The 17,412-nt window shown below is 38.1% G+C and overlaps 2 protein-coding genes across 6 annotated transcripts in view; one reads left to right on the top strand and one right to left on the bottom strand.

Moving 5' to 3' along the window:
* Positions 1-1,158, top strand: part of SNX14 (sorting nexin 14) — a 58,922-nt gene extending 57,764 nt beyond the window's left edge. For all 5 annotated transcript variants that reach the window (XM_016158090.2, XM_036219902.1, XM_036219896.1 and 2 more), the window contains one exon: positions 943-1,158. In XM_016158090.2, coding sequence (XP_016013576.2) covers positions 943-981 — 39 coding nt within the window. In that variant the 3' untranslated portion in view covers positions 982-1,158. The remainder of the gene's footprint in view (positions 1-942) is intronic.
* Positions 1,159-7,695: 6,537 nt separating this feature from the next.
* Positions 7,696-17,412, bottom strand: part of NT5E (5'-nucleotidase ecto) — a 48,646-nt gene continuing 38,929 nt past the window's right edge. Inside the window, exons 6-9 of the mRNA XM_016158101.2 lie at positions 16,635-16,740; positions 15,646-15,795; positions 14,045-14,245; positions 7,696-11,404 (exon numbers count right to left, since the gene is read on the bottom strand). Coding sequence (XP_016013587.2) covers positions 11,241-11,404; positions 14,045-14,245; positions 15,646-15,795; positions 16,635-16,740 — 621 coding nt within the window. The 3' untranslated portion in view covers positions 7,696-11,240. The remainder of the gene's footprint in view (positions 11,405-14,044; positions 14,246-15,645; positions 15,796-16,634; positions 16,741-17,412) is intronic.

The raw sequence follows: 17,412 nt of genomic DNA, 5'->3' as shown, positions 1-17,412 counted from the left end.
AAGCAGAAAATTTCTTTTTATATTTAATGGGATGCTGATATTTATTTTAATAAGGACACAAAAGTTAAGGAAATTCTTGTGACTGTGATTCTTTTAAAAATGAACAACCTTAACAAGTGGCTCTTTATATTTTTTTATTTAACATGCTCAAACATAGGGTGGATTTTGGGGTCAGGAACGGAATAGCTTCTGCCTTGACTTTATCCCCTCCTCATTACAAGCAGAAAGGGATATTATACCCTGTAGAGTCTTTCCAGAGGAAGATGTAAGGTTAAGTCGTAGCTTAGAATGGGCCAAGCTCTTCAGGCTATCATCTGTAACTGAATGCTGCGTAAGTCAAGCTTGAGTATTTTTGAAGTAGTTGAGCTTATATGAACTCAAGAGCACAAAAAGAATTGGAATTGGAGGATGGTAATATGATTGTTATATTAAATCTTGAGGACTTTGAGGTTTGAGCAAAAATTTATTATTTTTTTCTGTTTTTATTTTTTGACTAATATTTTTCGGTCAGATGAAATAACTACTCTTCAAGGTTGTGGTATACCAATGTCAGTTTCATAGAGTAGAAGAATCTAGGTTTGGACTATTTACCTATTAATTATGAGCTTTCACATTATGCTACTATTACATATATGTTAAACAGTGGGATAATTACAGACATTTTATGTTCAATTTATATGGGAATCAGTACCAGGAAGCCTTCAGCTCTCTGTTTAAGACTTTGTAAGGTCTGTCACTATACTTTCCCATTTTTCTCATCTCTAAAGCATAAATGTTGTCTGTGGCATAGGCCACCTAATTTCTTTGGTTTGATTTTTTAACATAATTTATATGTATATGTCTTAGGTTAAAATTTTAATACACTAGAACTGTGGAATCGTTGGGCAATTTATAAATGAACCTACTTCGTCTTCAATTAAATAGATTTATTTTTACTTATAGGTACAAAAGGAAGTTACCTCTGTGACATCCTGGATGTAAACATTTGGATTTGGGATAGAATAACCAGTTGAAATTTCCTCTGTGCTAGTGTAATAGATACTGTTTTTTTCTTTTAACTTTTGTATATTCTTGTATATATCATGTAATTCAGTGTCTGAAATTTTGATTTTTTTTGTCTTAATAAAGACTAACATCCTTGATAATGATTAAAAGTGACTGGGTTTCATAGCCTTTCATTTTACACCTGTTAATCAAATTTTATTAGAACATACATTACTTGTTATTGTCATTTTTTAAAGAGATAATTTATAATCCCCTTAGAGCAAACATAAGACTGATAACACTTTTTATTGTATCACCTTGAAAATAATTATGCGAGATCTGAGTCGCTTTCTCATTTGGAATTCATACATTTTAGTAGATCCATTTTCCCGTTTTTCTTTGTTTTCTACATAGTTTACTGTGTGTCTGTAAAGAAGATATCCTTTATGAGTTTTTGAGAATGAAGGACTTCTTATTCTTGCTGGATTATTGACAGGTTATAGCCCTCAGGTGTTAAAACTGAGTACTTACAGATATTTGTGATTGTGTGGTTACAGCTACATTTTACTGAATGTATGTAATTATATTTCAAAAGCTTTTATAAGTAACTTAGTCAAGTAGATTTTTGGTTTATGTTATCAGTTGTTTCTCCGAAAGAAAAATATGGAATTAATAGAATCTCTTTAAAAAAGTTAATTTAAATGATTATTTTTAAAGATTCAGTGTTTGAAATTCTGCTTACAATTCCTTACCATTTTATGCTTTTCTTCTTGAAAAAAAATTTGTCTTTCATGATTGAGCATTTGTGTTTGGTTATTAGTTGTACTGTTCATTCAGAATATATTTTTTGAGTTCCAGCCATGTATTAGGCACTCTGAATTGTGGGCACTTTAAGTATAATTTGGAAAACTAACCCATTTAATGATATTGTTATTTTTCCCAAGGTTTTAAAAAATGATCATTAGGTGTTATAAATTTTTGAAAAGGTTTTGTTGGTAGTTCTATCATATTTTTAATTACTTGAAAATTCTAGAATGAGTTACTGAGAATTAGTGCTGTAATACCAAACCTTAAACATTAGCTAGTTTCTCAGGGATGGGTAGAAAAATCAGGCTTATTTTTCACATTTAAATCCATGGCATTTCGAACATTATTTTTTCAAATGTCATAGTGAGCTGGAAAAATAAAATATTTTACAGCCCCTTTTATGCCATTCTCATTATTCTCCTACAAATTGTGATATTCTGTTTATTTAGATGAGAGAAAAGTTATTATGGGTCTGTTGGCCTCCTTGGGTGGCCATTACAAAATACCATAAATTGGTGGCTAAAATAACAGAAGTTTATTTTCATAGTTCTAGAGGTTCGGAAGTCCAAGATCAGGGCACCGGTAAGGTAGGTTTTATTCTGAGGCCCCTTTCTTTGTTGCAGACTCCACTTTCTCACTACGCTTATGACCTCTATGTCAGTTGTGGGAAGAGAAAGAAAAAGAAATTTATTTCTTCTTCTTATAAGGCTGCCAGTCCTATTGGATTAGAGTCCCACCCTTATGATCTTATTTAACTTTAATTACTTCCTAAAGGCCCCATTTCCACATATAGTCACATTGGAGTTTAAAGAAAATGTGATGTATAAAAATCTACACATATAAAATTAACCATATTATAAAAGGGAAAGGAACTAGATGCAGTACCTATTTGCTAGGCATTTTATATATATATCACATTTCATTTTCCATCACAGTAACTGTGAGATGGTGTTATTCCTATTTTATAGGAGAGGATATTGAAGCCAGAGAGAGTGGTGAAGGTAGGGTTCAAACTTAGATCTGTCTCTCTAGTCTTAATGTTCTTATCATTGAGCTTTTATTTCTAAAAGTAGTCACTCTCTGGATCCCTTAAAAAGTATGTGCGACTGGTTTATTGTAAATATTTTACTTTGTGCTTTCCTTTTAGTCTATCTTTTTGTGTGTCTTTTACTGCATGAGCTTCACATTTTGAAATATGATGCGTCCCTAGAAGATTGTTAAAGCCAGTGAAAATAGTTTTTTTAATTTCACTATTTTTTGTTAATTTGATATTTATGATTTATCAAATTATATTAAAGTAATATCTTATTCCAGGTAATGCATGTGACTGTATTTCAGTAAAACCTTATTTACATAAAGTAATGGTAGGCAGGATTTGGCCCTCAGGGTATAATTAGCTAATCCCCGATGTAGAACAAAAGGGAGAGGGAAAAAGGATATTATTAGAAAAATTATAATCACTTTCATATTAGGGAGTAGGAGGAGGAGGCTACCAAATGTTGTCTTTGGAGACAGGCGACTGTCCTTTGTGGAGAACTTAATTGGCCTTATGGTTTTAGAAGGGTTAGAGTAAAGAATGGTTAAACTGCTCTGCATAATGAAAAGGGTTTTTTTTAGGTAGAGAAGTTCTTTTGATTGTTTCCTCTGGTGGAGGTGATGCTGGAGAAAATGACTGGCTTTTAGATGGAGTAAGGAGGGTGGCAGAGAGGTATAAGAGAAGGAATTAGGCACGATTTATTCAGTTTATTCAATAAGTGTATATTGAACACTATGTGTCAGACTTTTAGATAATAGGGCTATATCTGTATTTATAAGCCTACATTCAAACTGGGGAAACAGACAGACAAAATAAGTAAGGAAATGGCATGTTAGAAAGTAATAAGTGCTCAGAAGAAAAACTGAGACAGGAAATAGAGTGGTATGGGTAGAGAGTTGCAATTTTAAATAGTGTAGTCTGCAACGCTGAAGAGAAGATCTGAAGGAGGTGAGAAATCAAGTCATACAGATATTTAGGGCCCCATGTTCCAACTAGAGTAAAAGCAAGTGTTAAGGTTTGAGTAGGAGTGTGCCTTTTTTGTAGGAAGAATAACAAGGAGATCAATGTGGCTACAAATGGTGAGTAAGGAGAGAGAATGTCAAATAAAGAATGGGAAATCAGATCACAGAGGGCCTTGTAGGTCATTGTAATAACTCATTTTTACTTAGAGTGTGATGGAAAGGTTTTAAGTAGGCGAGCAACATGATCTTGCTTATATTGTGATAGAATTTCAGTGGTTGATGTATTGAGAATATTGAAAATAGACTAAAGTGGAGCAAAAGTAGAGACAAGGAGCTCATTTAGGAGTCTGTTGAAATAATTCAGGTGAAATGGCAGTGATTCAAATCAGGGTAGTACTTGGGGAGTTGTCGAGAAGTTGAAGTTTTGTTTTCTTTGTTTTCCTTTTCTAAGTTAGGCAGCAGGATTTACCACTGGATAGCATGTAAGTTTGGGAAAATGGGACAGCCAAGCAAGACCACAAGGTTCAGCCTGAGCAATAGGAAGGATGAAGGGTCCATTAAATGAGATGAAAGAGATTGTGACTGGCACATGTTTTGAGGAGAGATCAGGAACTCATTTTTGGACATGTAAAGTTTGAGATGCTTATTAATCATTCCAACTACAGATGCCAAGTAGGCAATTGTAGTTATGAAGCTGGAGTTCAGGGGAGAGATGCAGACTGGAGATATAAATTTGGGAATCGTCAGCATCCAGATGTGTAAAGTAATAAAACTGGATGAGGCCACCAAGAGATTAAGTGTAAATAGAAAGAGAAGCAGTCTAAAGACTGTGCTCTGGGGCTCTCCAGTGCTTAGCAGTAAGGGAGCTGAAGAGAAACCCTCAAAGGAGCTCATTGTGATAGGTTTGGCCAGTGCTTTTTAGGAGCATTGATAGCTCAGATTGGGTTTTCTTTTTCATCGTAACTTCCTCCAGTTATGCCCACTTAGTAAAGCTTTAAGACTACAACTTTATGCTAACTATTCTTGGGAGTAAAAGGAGTACTATATCCATATTTTGGGACAATGCAAAGTAGAGAAAACTGGTACAGCTTGGAGAGTTGACAGTGAGGTTCCTGAACAGATTGCAGAGAGGACTTAAGCAGCTTCCAGCAAGATGCTGGCAACTGAGACATGTTGTAAGCAATTCTCAGAAAGCCTCACAAATAGGGGATTGCCAAGGTATTTTCTTTCGAGACTTAATTTTTAAAAAGTGGCTCAAAAGTCTGAAAAAAAAAAATAGGTGACCGAAATTTTTTATAAGGAAAAAATTTCAGATAATTTTTAGATAATTTTTACAGATAATTTTTAGATAATTTTCTAAAGTTTGTTAAATCTGTATTAGTACTAGAATGAAAACTGCATAATTTTACCTGAGGGATTTTATACATGTTACTTGTTTATTTTTATTAACAAGTACCTTATTTCTCATTCATTCATTCATTCATTCATTCATTCATTTTTCCACCTCCCTCCTTTCCTCTCCCCTCTGGTACATGTTACTTAATGTCTGGACTGTTCCTCTATTTAATTTCCCTCCTTCCTTACCTCCAATCCACACACACGTGTGCACAGGGAAACTTTTTGACATGTTGTCCTAGTCTGGGCTAGTTTAAACTTTTGATTTTAAGTGACAGAACTCAATTCAACTTTGCTTTAAAAAAAAAAAAAGAAAAGTAACGTATTTGTTCATGTAACCCAGCTATTGAAAGGCAGTAATGGAGTTGTGCTCAGTATGACTTATCCACACTTGAATAGTATCAAGATTCTCTATGGAGACATGTCCATTTCTTATCTTAGGTTCTGTCTTGTTCCGTCATTCTTACAGATGCCTTCATGTGGGGAAGGACAGTTATAAGCAACTATGGAATCGCAGGATGATGCAAAGTGGCAAAAACAGGAACTTGTCTCTACATCCTTGTGTATATAAAAGCTTGCGGAAGGATTCTTATTGTCTTGGCTTAGGTCACCTGCCTGTCCTTAGGCCAATAACTTAGACCAAGACAATCAAACACTGTATTGTGAGTCCTAGATCATATATTTTTTTCTGTAACTGTCCTAACAGAACTACCTGGGATAGGAGAGAGGAACTATCTCCCAAAGAATGGAAAGATATTCTGAATAGACAAATAATAAGCATGCATTTGTGTTTTTAGATGTCAGTTTTATCAGTCTCTTCCACTCAGCTGTGAACAGTCTGTAAGTGCAGAGATGTGTCTTACTCATTCCTGTATCACCTCTGTGTAGCCCAGCACTACCTGGCACTAAGAAAGTGATCAATATAAAGAGAATCATTTGTAGAGAGTGGTGAGGTGAGTTGAGTGAAGTGTACGTGAAAGGTTTTACGCAGGGCTGTAGCGTGTAATATAGGTCCCTCACCTTCTGTATGACTGTTGCTAGAGTGAAAGAAGTGTTGAAGACACCAGGGCACATGCCTAGGTAAGGTGATCATGCCGACCAACCTTAGGATATGGTGACTTATGCTCAGACTCATAGATTTCTGAATCAAATCAATGTTTCAAGAGACGGAAGAAGCAGAGAGGGAGGGATGTTGGAGAGAAAGGGACAGGGCCATTGTAGAGTTATAACTGTTGAGAAGTTATAAGACCGATGTTGACTTTTTCCCTGCTAAATAACCAGAAAAACAAGATATTCTGATTGTGGCCAAATTTTGAATAATTAAAAGACGATAAGTGCATAAGAGATGCAGCTATGTGGACACTGACAGATACAATTAAGTTTTGGGTGGCAGGTAAACTGAGCACCAGAGTGATAGAGAATGGCATTACTAAGGCATCGCATACTATTGAATTGCACCAATGCACAAAGTTTTCTGTTTTAATTTTCTGTATTGATGAAAAGTTATTCATATGGTCTTATAATAGATTAATGACCTTTTATGAATCATATGAATTTGTGTTAATTTTTACAATTTACTAATAGTTCTAATAGTTCTACGTTCTTTTCCCTTTGTTAGGTACTACCTCCAGCATCAAGCTTATGGCTGGTATTTCGTGGAGATGAGCAGTTGTCTCAGCTCTGGTATTGAGTGCACTGTTGTGTCTTGATTAGTTTTGAAGGAGATGAGTAGTAATTGTTACAGTGTATAAATTTAAGTACTGCACTGTCTATGTGATTTATTTTTATTTATATTTTAAATGTGAATGATACTGCCTTGCCAGTTAGCCTTGTAATGCTGCTCTCGTTCACTTGCCTTTCCTGAGTGGCATAGGGACCGGTAGAGTTAAACAGTGATCAAGTATTCAAGGAGCTAGCAGCCTACTGATCTGTGGTGTAGTTTAAGAAGACAGTCATTACTGAGGTTACATTGCTAGTTTGTTCACTGTGACTTGTTCTCCAGTAGTGTCTGGGATCTCTGATTTTATAATCCCATCTTTTCTTTTCACTTTACCCAAAGTGTTCAGTAAGGAATAAGGCAGGACTGCACAAAGAGAACAGGAGTAGAAAAATATCTGTGTTGTAGGTGAATGATGCTATAAGCATTTCTTGGTTATGACACAAAAGTTATGATTACAAATTAATTTTATATCGTGATAAGTTAAATTTTCAGGAAAGCTATTTGTATTAATGCTAATATATAAAGTTAACATATTTTGATTTTACTGGTAAAACATGTTTATTCTTTAAATATATTGATTTCCTTACTTCATCTGTAGCATGTATGTCTGAAAAAAAATCAAATTAAAAACTTAAAGCTAAATTAGAAATTTCATTAGCCATATTTTTCATTATAGAGTAATATCAACAACATGTCTTAGGGGATGATTTCATTACTAATATTTTTACAAATTAATTATTGTCTTACCAAACGAAAGTTGTAATGTTAATTTTATGGTGTTTTTGGGTTTCATAAAAATCTGGATATCACACATATGAATGAACAGTGTTGGAGAGAAAGTTAAGAGCTCAGTATAGTTTTCAAGACAGACTTAGAAGACAGTGTTTTTGTTTTTAACATACTATTTTGTGTTTATTTGTTGTGCTTGAGAATTCTCAGAATGTTCATAGAGGCCATTTCTCAGTTTTGATTGTCCTGAATGAAACATCCTTATTTGGAGGAATTCCAAGGTAATTGGGAGAGAGAACATTGATATGTCTGTGCTTATAGAATTTTTTTTTTTTTGTAACCAAGAATCCTGATGAATAATGAGTCTGTAATTTCCATTGCTGCTTTGAATATTCCGGCCATCTTTGTCATGGATTTGCTAACTTCATGAATGTTTCCATGAAGTATTTCATTCAGGTTCTTAGAGGTCTCAGTACTTCTCAGAAGAGATTTAGGATCTCTCAATTTAATAAAAGTTTAAAGCTTTTCTTTTTGATTTCGTTAGATTAAAAAAAACTGGTTCCTTTTAATTTGCTGTAATTGAGCCAAATCGGCTTCTAAAATGTATCCCATTTTATCAGCACAAAAATTACATTAATTATAATTTTTCACTTGCTAAACAATATAGGACACGAAGCTACTGATTGCTTTGGGGCTGCCCCAGCTCTTTATGCAGATCATGCCAGGTGACTATTGTGGGTTATTTGTGTCCCCTGGAACTATGTAGAGGTCCTTTGTTAGGACTTCAGTCCTGAACCCCAGGACCTGCGAATGTGACCTTATTTGGAAATAGGGTTTTTGCAGATGATTACAATGAAGTCATTAGAGTGAGCCTAATACAATATGATGACTGTGTCCTTATAAAGAGGAAATTTAGATACAGACATATGCAGAAGGAAAAGGACATGTAAAAACATGGGGAAAAAGCCTTCTTAGAGGCAAAGAGAATGGTTGAGGCTATTAGAAGCTAGAAGAGAGGCCCACAACAGTTTGTTCCTCTAGCCTTCAGAAGGAAGGAACTCCGCTAACTTGATCTCGACTTTGAGGCTCCAGAACATGACATGATAAATTTCTGCTGGTAAGCTACCCAGTTTGTGGCACTGTTAGAGCAGTCCCATGAATCTGATCAGGGACCCTTCCTAATTTTGGCAAGCCTAGCCACACATCTGTGGGACTCCATACTCCCTGAGGGAGCATCTTTTTCTAATGGACAGTTATGAGCAGTCTAAATTTTCTTCTAAGAAACCCAGCTTACTGTTTGTTGCAAAACTCTGAAGGTGACTCTGCCACTAAATGGATTTAAGATGTCTGATGGATCAAGGTCTATTGTGTCGTGTGTACTTGAGGAAGATTCTTAGATTCATAACCAGTTCAGATAAATAGTTAAAATCCCCAACACTCACTTGGACATTTTTTATTTTTAGGAGACCATGGTAGACCTCAAAACAGTTTCTACATTAGATTCTGTACACAAAAGCCGAAAAATTTAGTAGTCTTACTTAAAATACTTTATATAGTCTTCTTACCTACCTAAAAATTACATGCATTTTTCTTTTCATCTTTTGGGGGATGAGAAGTGGGATAAGGAGAGTTATCAGGTGGCAAGGGAAATGATATCAGTGGTAAATTGTCATAGAGTTTTCCTTCAGTCATATGGTCTTGGGTTATAGTTATTTGCTTGAGAAAAGAAGTAACTACCAAAGACAAAGAGTATATCTTCAATTTTATTGTTTGGAATCTACAGTAGCAAAGTGTTTTGAGGTCATTTCTTAAACCACACTGTACAATACACGCACACATATTTAGAAAACTTAAAAAATGTTTAAAAATTTGTACTGTAATAGGATTTATCCTATTTTACTAGGCTAAGCATAAAATATAAAATATTCCCTAATTGCACCTTACCCTAATTTTTCTTACAATCTTACAGACATTTGTTTATAGCTAATCTGTATATGCATAGAACTGAGGGGGTTATTTTCCTGCAACAACCTTTATATAGTTTATTATATTTAAAAATATTTTTTTTTATCATGAGTACTTAATATTTGTAAACATTAAGAAACAAACATACTCCCTCTGCAAACCTCTAGCTGCTGTTTGCTTACTATTATTTTAAGGTGAAGGCTCCCATTTTTGTTGGGTCATTTATGCAATGCTGAGTAGGTTCACATGCTCCTACTACCACCTTAAGCAAGTGTTTGTTCTTGGGACAAAAATCTCATCAGTCTGGGTATTTCCTGAGCACCCACTCAGAGGGGCTCATTCCTAGGCAGTTTTCATATCTGTACTTGAGAATGATTTAAGAGGATTGTTTGTTTGATTTGGAGGCAGAGCTGACTTCAAAGTTCTGTTGTATATCATTTTAAAAGTCAACCCTTATCTCCCTTCTAGGTTTTCCATAACTGAGGGAGGGTGTGTGTGTGTGTGTGTATGTGTGTGTGTGCGCGCGCGCGCGCGCACGCATGTGTGTCACGACCAGAATAAATCCAGTGCCGGCACTTGCTGGCGAAGGACAGCTGCAGGTTTAGAATTATACCTTATCTTAGAAGGTTCCTCTTATGAGACTTTTAGGAAGAAAGGAGGAAAGAGCATAGGGGCAGAACTGATGAAATAGCATAAAATTATCAAATCTTAAATACAATGTATCAGGCACTGTGCTGCTACTGCTTCAGCAAATATCTATCTAACATCTAAATATCCTTTAGGTCTTTCTCTTCTGTAATGTAAATCATTCCTGGGTGCCCTGTTCTTCCCTTTCTCCCTGCCCCTTGACTTGCAGCCTCTGGCGTTTCCCACTATCTGCTGCATCATCTGCTCCCTGACTTATCAAAGGTACATGGGTGGTATAAGAGAGATGCTACCCTGTGTTTAGTCCATTAAACTTGCTATAACAGCAGGAGCTAAAAAGGAAAAAAACAGAGACCAGAAATAAAGCAGAGACTTGCCATTCATGAGCTTGGGGCTATTGCTAGATATAAAGAGACAAGACCAACTATCATTCTGAACAGTAACTGGATATAATTGAAGGAGCACCAGACTTGCGGTCAGAAGACCTCAGTGCAAGTCTTAGATCTGTCTCTTTTAACTGTATAGCCTTGAATAAGTCAACCTTTTCTGAGCTTTAGTTTCCTCATCTGTCATGCGGGAAAAACCACCTGCCTTGCCTACCAAAGTAAGTTATGGGCATCAAATAAGATGATGTGCTTAAAATGCCCTTGTAAATGATAAAGTTCTTTGTAAACATAAATTGTCTGCTGTATTAGAATTGTTATAAGGGAGAAAAATGATTTCTGAGGTTTAAAATTGTTAATAAAATTTAATTAAAATTTGCATGTATAAACTAAAGATGGTTGGCCTTGCCCTCATAGCGTCCATTTTAAATTCTTTGCCTGTGTGTTCACTAAGTTATTGACCCTGAGTGATCACTTATGACCCTCTAAGCTCAGCTTCTAGGAGCCTGAGAGGATGGTCTGGACCATCGCAAAGCCAGTTCCTAAAAGGCAGGCTTAAATCTCATTTGAGAAAAAACGCAATTCCACACATTAATGGCAACATGAGTTTTTGGCTATTGGTATGAAACAATGATAATTTCCAAAAGTGAGAGAAATATTAGAGAAAAGCTTCCATGGTAATGGCTTCCTGTAGAAAACATGATCCGACCTTCAACTGCTGGATAAACTACTTTCATTTTTGAGATGTATTGAGAAACCACGTTGATATCTTGGTCACCTAGAAAAATAGAGACATAATTTTACAGAAAAAGTACCAGTTAACAGTAGGAGGAGGAAAACCAATGTATTTCTCTAAAGTTCTTTGTAATTATAAGAGTGAAGATATTCCTTTCATAAGCAGAGATACAGTATCACAGAAGACCAGAACAGTGGTGATCATAAGTGTAAAGAATTGGTTGCTTTTTCATGTTCCAGGTGTGAAATGTGCCCATTATTCAATATGGGATAATTGGAGGAACAGAGTCGTCTCAGCTGTGGGATGACTCAGAAAGAGGTTGCTGACATTACTGCCTTTACACCATTCCGGAGCAGAGGCATTAGGGAACTGGGTCAAGAGCAATTAGTTGAGATATAAAAGTGGCTTTCTTTTGCTTGCCTGCTTCAGAATCATTTTCACAAAATTGCTGGAGAGAGAGTAGAAACTTCATTTCCAAAAGAGAGGAGAGCTGATAAATACTAATTGCCTGTAACTACAACAAACCCATAGGGACCCGACAATTTTATTTTTAAGACACCATTCTATAAATCATATATCTGATAAGGGGTTAATAGTCAATATATAAAAAACTCATACAACTTAATAAAAAAACATCCAATTAAAAATGGGCAGAGGATCTGAATATTTTTCTTAAGAAGACATACAGGTGGCCAACAGACACAAGAAAAGATGCTCGAAATCACTAATCATCAGGGAAATACAAATAAAACCACAATGAGATATCACCTCACACCTGTCACAATGGCTGTCATCAAATAAGACAAGAAATAACAAGCGTTGGTGAGGATGTTGGTGGGAAAATAAATGGAGCCACCATGGAAAACAGTATAGAGTTTCCTCAAAAAATTTTTTTAAAAAACCAAACTTACATGTAATCTAGCAATTCTACTTCTGGTATTTATTCAAAGAAAATGAAAACACTAATTCGAAAAATAAGCATCCCATGTACATTGAAGCATTCAGTAGCCAGGATAAGGAAGCAACCTAAGCGTCCATCAATGGATGAATGGATAAAGAAATTGCGAAATATCTATATATGTATATATGTAGATATATATACACACACATAGGAATACTTTTTAGCTATAAAAAAACGAAATCTTGCCATTTGGGACAATACAGATGTATCTCGAAGGCATTATGCTAAGTGAAATAAGTCAAAGAAGACAAATGCTGTATGATTTCACTTATATGTGGAATTCAACAACAACGAAACCAACCTAATAGATACACAGAACAGACTGGTAGTTACCAGAGGCAGGAGGTGGTGAGGGGTGGGAAAGATGGGTGAAGGGGATCTAAAGCTACAAACTTGTGGTTATAAAGGAGTCTTGGGGGGTGTAATGTATAGTCTGGTGACTGTAGTTCATACTGTATTGTATATTTGCAATTTACTAGGAAGATTTTAAAAGTCCTCATCACAAGAAAATTTTTTTTTTGTAACTGGTGATGCATGTTAACTAGACTTGTGCTCATTTCACAATTTTCACAAATATTGAATCATTATGCTGTACACTTGAAACTAATGTTATGTCAATTATATTATTTAAAAAAACCCTTATCACTTGAATACTTAAGAACTCTGCAGTTGTCCTTCACCCCTGGGTATACATTAGAATCACAGGAAGAGACCTGCCCCAACCCAATTAGAATCTCTTAAAAGTTGGGCCCAAGTGTTCCCCTAGTGATTCTAATTATAGCCAGAGTGGAGAACCCTTAGGGCCAAGGCTTCCTCTCCTTTCTGTGTGAGTTCTTTCTCTCCAACACCCATCAGTCTGGGCTTGGGTGTTGCATAGCCATCAGCCTTTTTGGACAACTTTTTAAGCCTGCCCTTCCATTTCCTATCATGGAATGGAAAGAATAAGCCAGTGCTCTTTGCCTTGGCTCTGCTCTCTATCCTCCCTGGAAAAAAAACAGCTAAACAGCTAAATTGACAGGTCTGGTTGAGAAGGAAGTTGGCAGAGATCCATCTTGGTGATTCAGAGAAGCTGTGCATAAGTCTTGTAAGCACACTGGTTTCTGCCCTACAGAAAAGGAAGGGGTAGTGTATTCTGTCAATGGACTTTATTAACATGAAGTGGTTCTCAAATGGATTTTTAAAAGTGAGACTGGGTGTGTGACCCTCAATGCTGCCAAAAACATTGACTGAGGTTAAGTGTGGTTCCTCTAACTTGCTATACCAACCCAGTGTGCTGAAAGCAGGGGGCATACCTCATCCACTCCTTGACCTAGTCTCACTAAGAGCTTCTTTAAGAAAGTTTAGATGATTTAATATGATGGCTTTCCACATCCAACCTAAAGTTCTAGAGGTGCTTTTTTCCTATAAATGCAAAGCTCATCTATATTTCACAATTTAAATAGTTGTTTATATGTACTAAACAGAGTTTTAAAACATTTTTGATTTAAAAATGTTCTTCCCTGGGCTTGGATGGATGGGTATGTGTGGTGAGGAGAGACATGGTTCCCCCAACGCCGAGCTACTGTTTTCCAACAAAGAAAGAGTCAGTCCCACGGGGCCAGGCTCTGGTTTTTGGCTTTGCCTTCCTGGCATCATGAGTAGTAACTAACTTCCTTCTTTGGATCAATTTTGTTGTTCTTGAGTATCTTTGGGATATGGAGAGGAAGAGACACTGTGTTTACCTGAATCATATTGTAACATTTCGTCTTTTATCATCTGGTATCCATCTCCACCATTGGCAAGGAAGTTCGAGAGGATCACTTTATATACCTCATCCATTTTGAGAGGTTCGTAACTGGGCACTCGACACTGGGTGCAAAGAACATCTAATGTGACCACTCTGTCCCCAGGTTTTCGGGAAAGATCATACACCACGTGAATTCCTAGAAAAGAAATGAGTCTATGTTTTCACTGGATCCAAAGGGAAATTTCTGTTTTCTAAGAAAGGGATTTTGGCTCAAATCTGGAATTGGGGCAGTGGGCTTGGTTTTCATTTAGTTTGAGCTTGAGTGAAGTTTCGGCAAGGAGGGTGAGGTGACATTGCAGCTACCCTTTCTTGTTAGGTTTATTCTTGAGTCCTGGGAGGTCTGAGAACCACTGGGAGGAAATTGGCTCTGGCCCAGAATGGGCAAGGGATGACTGCAGGGAGAAACCACATGTTTTTAAAATCCTGAATGAACTGGTCCAGCAACTTGGTTCAGAGGCTTTGGAAGGTGAGAAATAGATGAGGGGTGCAAAACATTTGTTAAAATTTAAAGACTAACTACTATGGTAATAATCGGGATGTGCATGTTTTCCACAAAACATACAACTACCCAGCACTGTGCCAGAGCATCAAAACCCTGCTGTTCCCTCCACTCTCTCCTAGAAAAATGCAGAATGTTTGGGTTACCCCACAGGCAGCAGGCAAGAGCCCTACCGCCTTCTTCAGCCCCTCAATCCCAACAGTGGGGTGTTCTACAGAGGGAGGACTTAACAAAACAATCATACTCATCGAGTGAGGCCCACCATCAACAGCCAAAAAAAAATGAGGCCAGAATACGGTTTGAAAGTCAAATAAGAATATTCATTTAAATATTAACTCATTGGACTGGAATTAGTTATGGACAAAAGTATTTCAGAAGTCTTTGGTAATCTGGGGAGCATTTATTTTTATTCAGTTTTCACTGGGATCCATTAAATGAGCAGGACAGGTTTTCTCAGGACACTCAGAGACATTGAAGACTTGTCCCAGGTCACAGTGGAACCAGAATCAGGTGTTCCAATGTGTCTATGCAGCAGGCTGCCCCTCCCAGAAACCATCTGTATTAATTAATACTGATTAGATATGTCCAAATCAGGCATGGCAAATATTACTACTCATTGCCAGAGCCTCAGGGCTTTGACTCTGACCTAATTTCAGTGGTCTGGGAGTCCACAGCCATTAAAACAGCGGCCCCCGACCTTTTTGACACCAGGGACTGGTACTACTTCTGTGAGAATCTAGTGCCTAATGATCTGAAGTGGAGCTGAGACAGTGATGCTAGTGCTGCGGAGCAGCTGCAAATACAGATGAAGCTTACCTCCCTTGCTCACCGCTCACCTCCTGCTGTGCAGCCTGGTTCCTAACAAGCCACAGACCTGCGCTGGTCCACGGCCCACAATTGGGGACCCCTGCATTAAAAGACTATGCACTGGTGTTGGGTTGTGAAAAAAAAACAAACAAATCTGGCCCCAGGTTCTGGGGAAGGGGGTGCTAAGCCAACCAGCAGCAGAGTCCAACTCCCCTGGGAGGGTTACTTACCGCCCACCTGCAGGAACTCCCCGGTGGACTGGCCGTAGCGGCGCACACTGTGCTCAAAGGCCTTCTTCAGGGTGGAACCTTTTAACTGGACCAGGTCAAAGGTACCTCCAAAAGGTAACACGGCAGCTAGGTTTTCCCAGGTGATCGTGCCTGAGGGTAGTCACAGAAGAGGCGAGAAGGAAAACAGCATGACGACACGCTTACCCCAAGACCAGTTTCCTTCAGGACTGGCAGAGGAGGTGAAGGAGACACGGGGCTGTGGAGGGCTATTAGGACAGAATCAGCCATGTCTAAGTGGGTCCTGACATGTAGGGAGGAAACAGATTCAAGATGCCTCTGGCTGTGTCCTCCACCACTGAGCAAGATGGTGGGAGCTTATAAATGGCTGTGGCTCCAAAGTCACCTGTGGCCTGCCCCGGGTCTCCCGGTTTGAGGCTGGATGTTCAGTGGGTGTTAAGGATTGCCTCGTTCCTCCAGTCAGTCAGTTTGTCCCTGCTGTCTGTCCCTGAGACGAGCTTGGGGCTTACGCTGAGACTGATTGGTCTTGACAGGATTTCAGGGAAGACTGCAAGAGTATCTGGAGTATCCATCTACTTGGTTTATTTTGCCATATGATATGATCCTGGATTATCTGTAAATGCACTAAAAATTTAACCCAGTGGTACATTATCCAGCACAGAAGACAATTTTGCCTTTCTTTTTCCAAATATCCAGGTGAGGGCTGTGAATATTTTGCATAAGTCAGCAGCAATTCGTATTTAGCTTTGTGAGTCAGAAGTTTAGCTCAAGCTTGGGTTCCACTAACCCTAGCCTGCTGCTTCCATGTGCGTATACGTACTAAGCACACACGAGTGTGTGCGTGCCCTTTGGGCTAGGCACTGACTTGAATGGCTGTTAACCCAAACTATGGTACATGGCTGGTGGCCGAGGTCAGCTGAGGCTGCCCATGGGTGTGGTCAGAGAGATGACGCTGAGCCTGGGGAGCATACCATTGTTCCGCTCGTCAATGGGTGACCGAATGCCACCTCCATTTAAAATGCACATGGACACGTGGTTCCAGGACGTTTCATCCAAGTGTCTAAGGTTGTTGTTAATCTGCAACAGTAGCAGGAATTTACATTAGTTATTCTGGGTCTTCTTCCTTAGAGTCAGTTCCAGAAATTTGGTTAGCGCTATTGAGGAAATAAAACTGCTTCTCCCCTGCTCCTGTGTTTCCAGAGATTTCTCAAGTACAGATAGAACTAGTTTTATGCTCTGAGAAGAAAAATAAGATATTGTGACCAGTCCCGTGTCAGACTCTGAAAAGCAAGTAGCTTTGAGCCCCCTCTCCTAAGACTCCCATACTCCCAGGCCAGTGGGCCTTAGTGAAAAAAAAAAGTGCAAAAATAAGTTTTCTTACACTTGCCCCAGTTTCTTAACAGAAAGGTAAACACTGCTTTTAGCCTGGGGTGTTCCCTTCAAGACTCTTCGCTGAACATCCACACACTAGCTTCTCTTTAACTACTTCTCTTGCAGCCTTGGTCTTACCTTGGAAAGCGTAAACATTGTTTTACTTGGCAGACATTTGTTGAGTGTGGCTGTGTCCAGGCACTGTGCAGAGCACAGAGAAATGGCCCCCTGGGTGTGGGCTTTGAGTCTGACCTGGCAGACCTTGGCTCAGCATCCATCCCCCAGGCGGCTGCCACGCCAATCTGTCCGCAGACAGGTGAACAGAAGGCTGCTTTTCATGGGTGACTTATTATAAATATGTGTTGCCATGCTCTACTT

Source organism: Rousettus aegyptiacus, unplaced genomic scaffold (assembly GCF_014176215.1).
Source record: "Rousettus aegyptiacus isolate mRouAeg1 unplaced genomic scaffold, mRouAeg1.p scaffold_m13_p_1, whole genome shotgun sequence".
Classification (NCBI taxonomy): domain Eukaryota; kingdom Metazoa; phylum Chordata; class Mammalia; order Chiroptera; family Pteropodidae; genus Rousettus; species Rousettus aegyptiacus.
The sequence above is the reverse complement of the archived record's forward strand: the minus strand, read 5'-3'. Positions and strand labels throughout refer to the sequence as shown.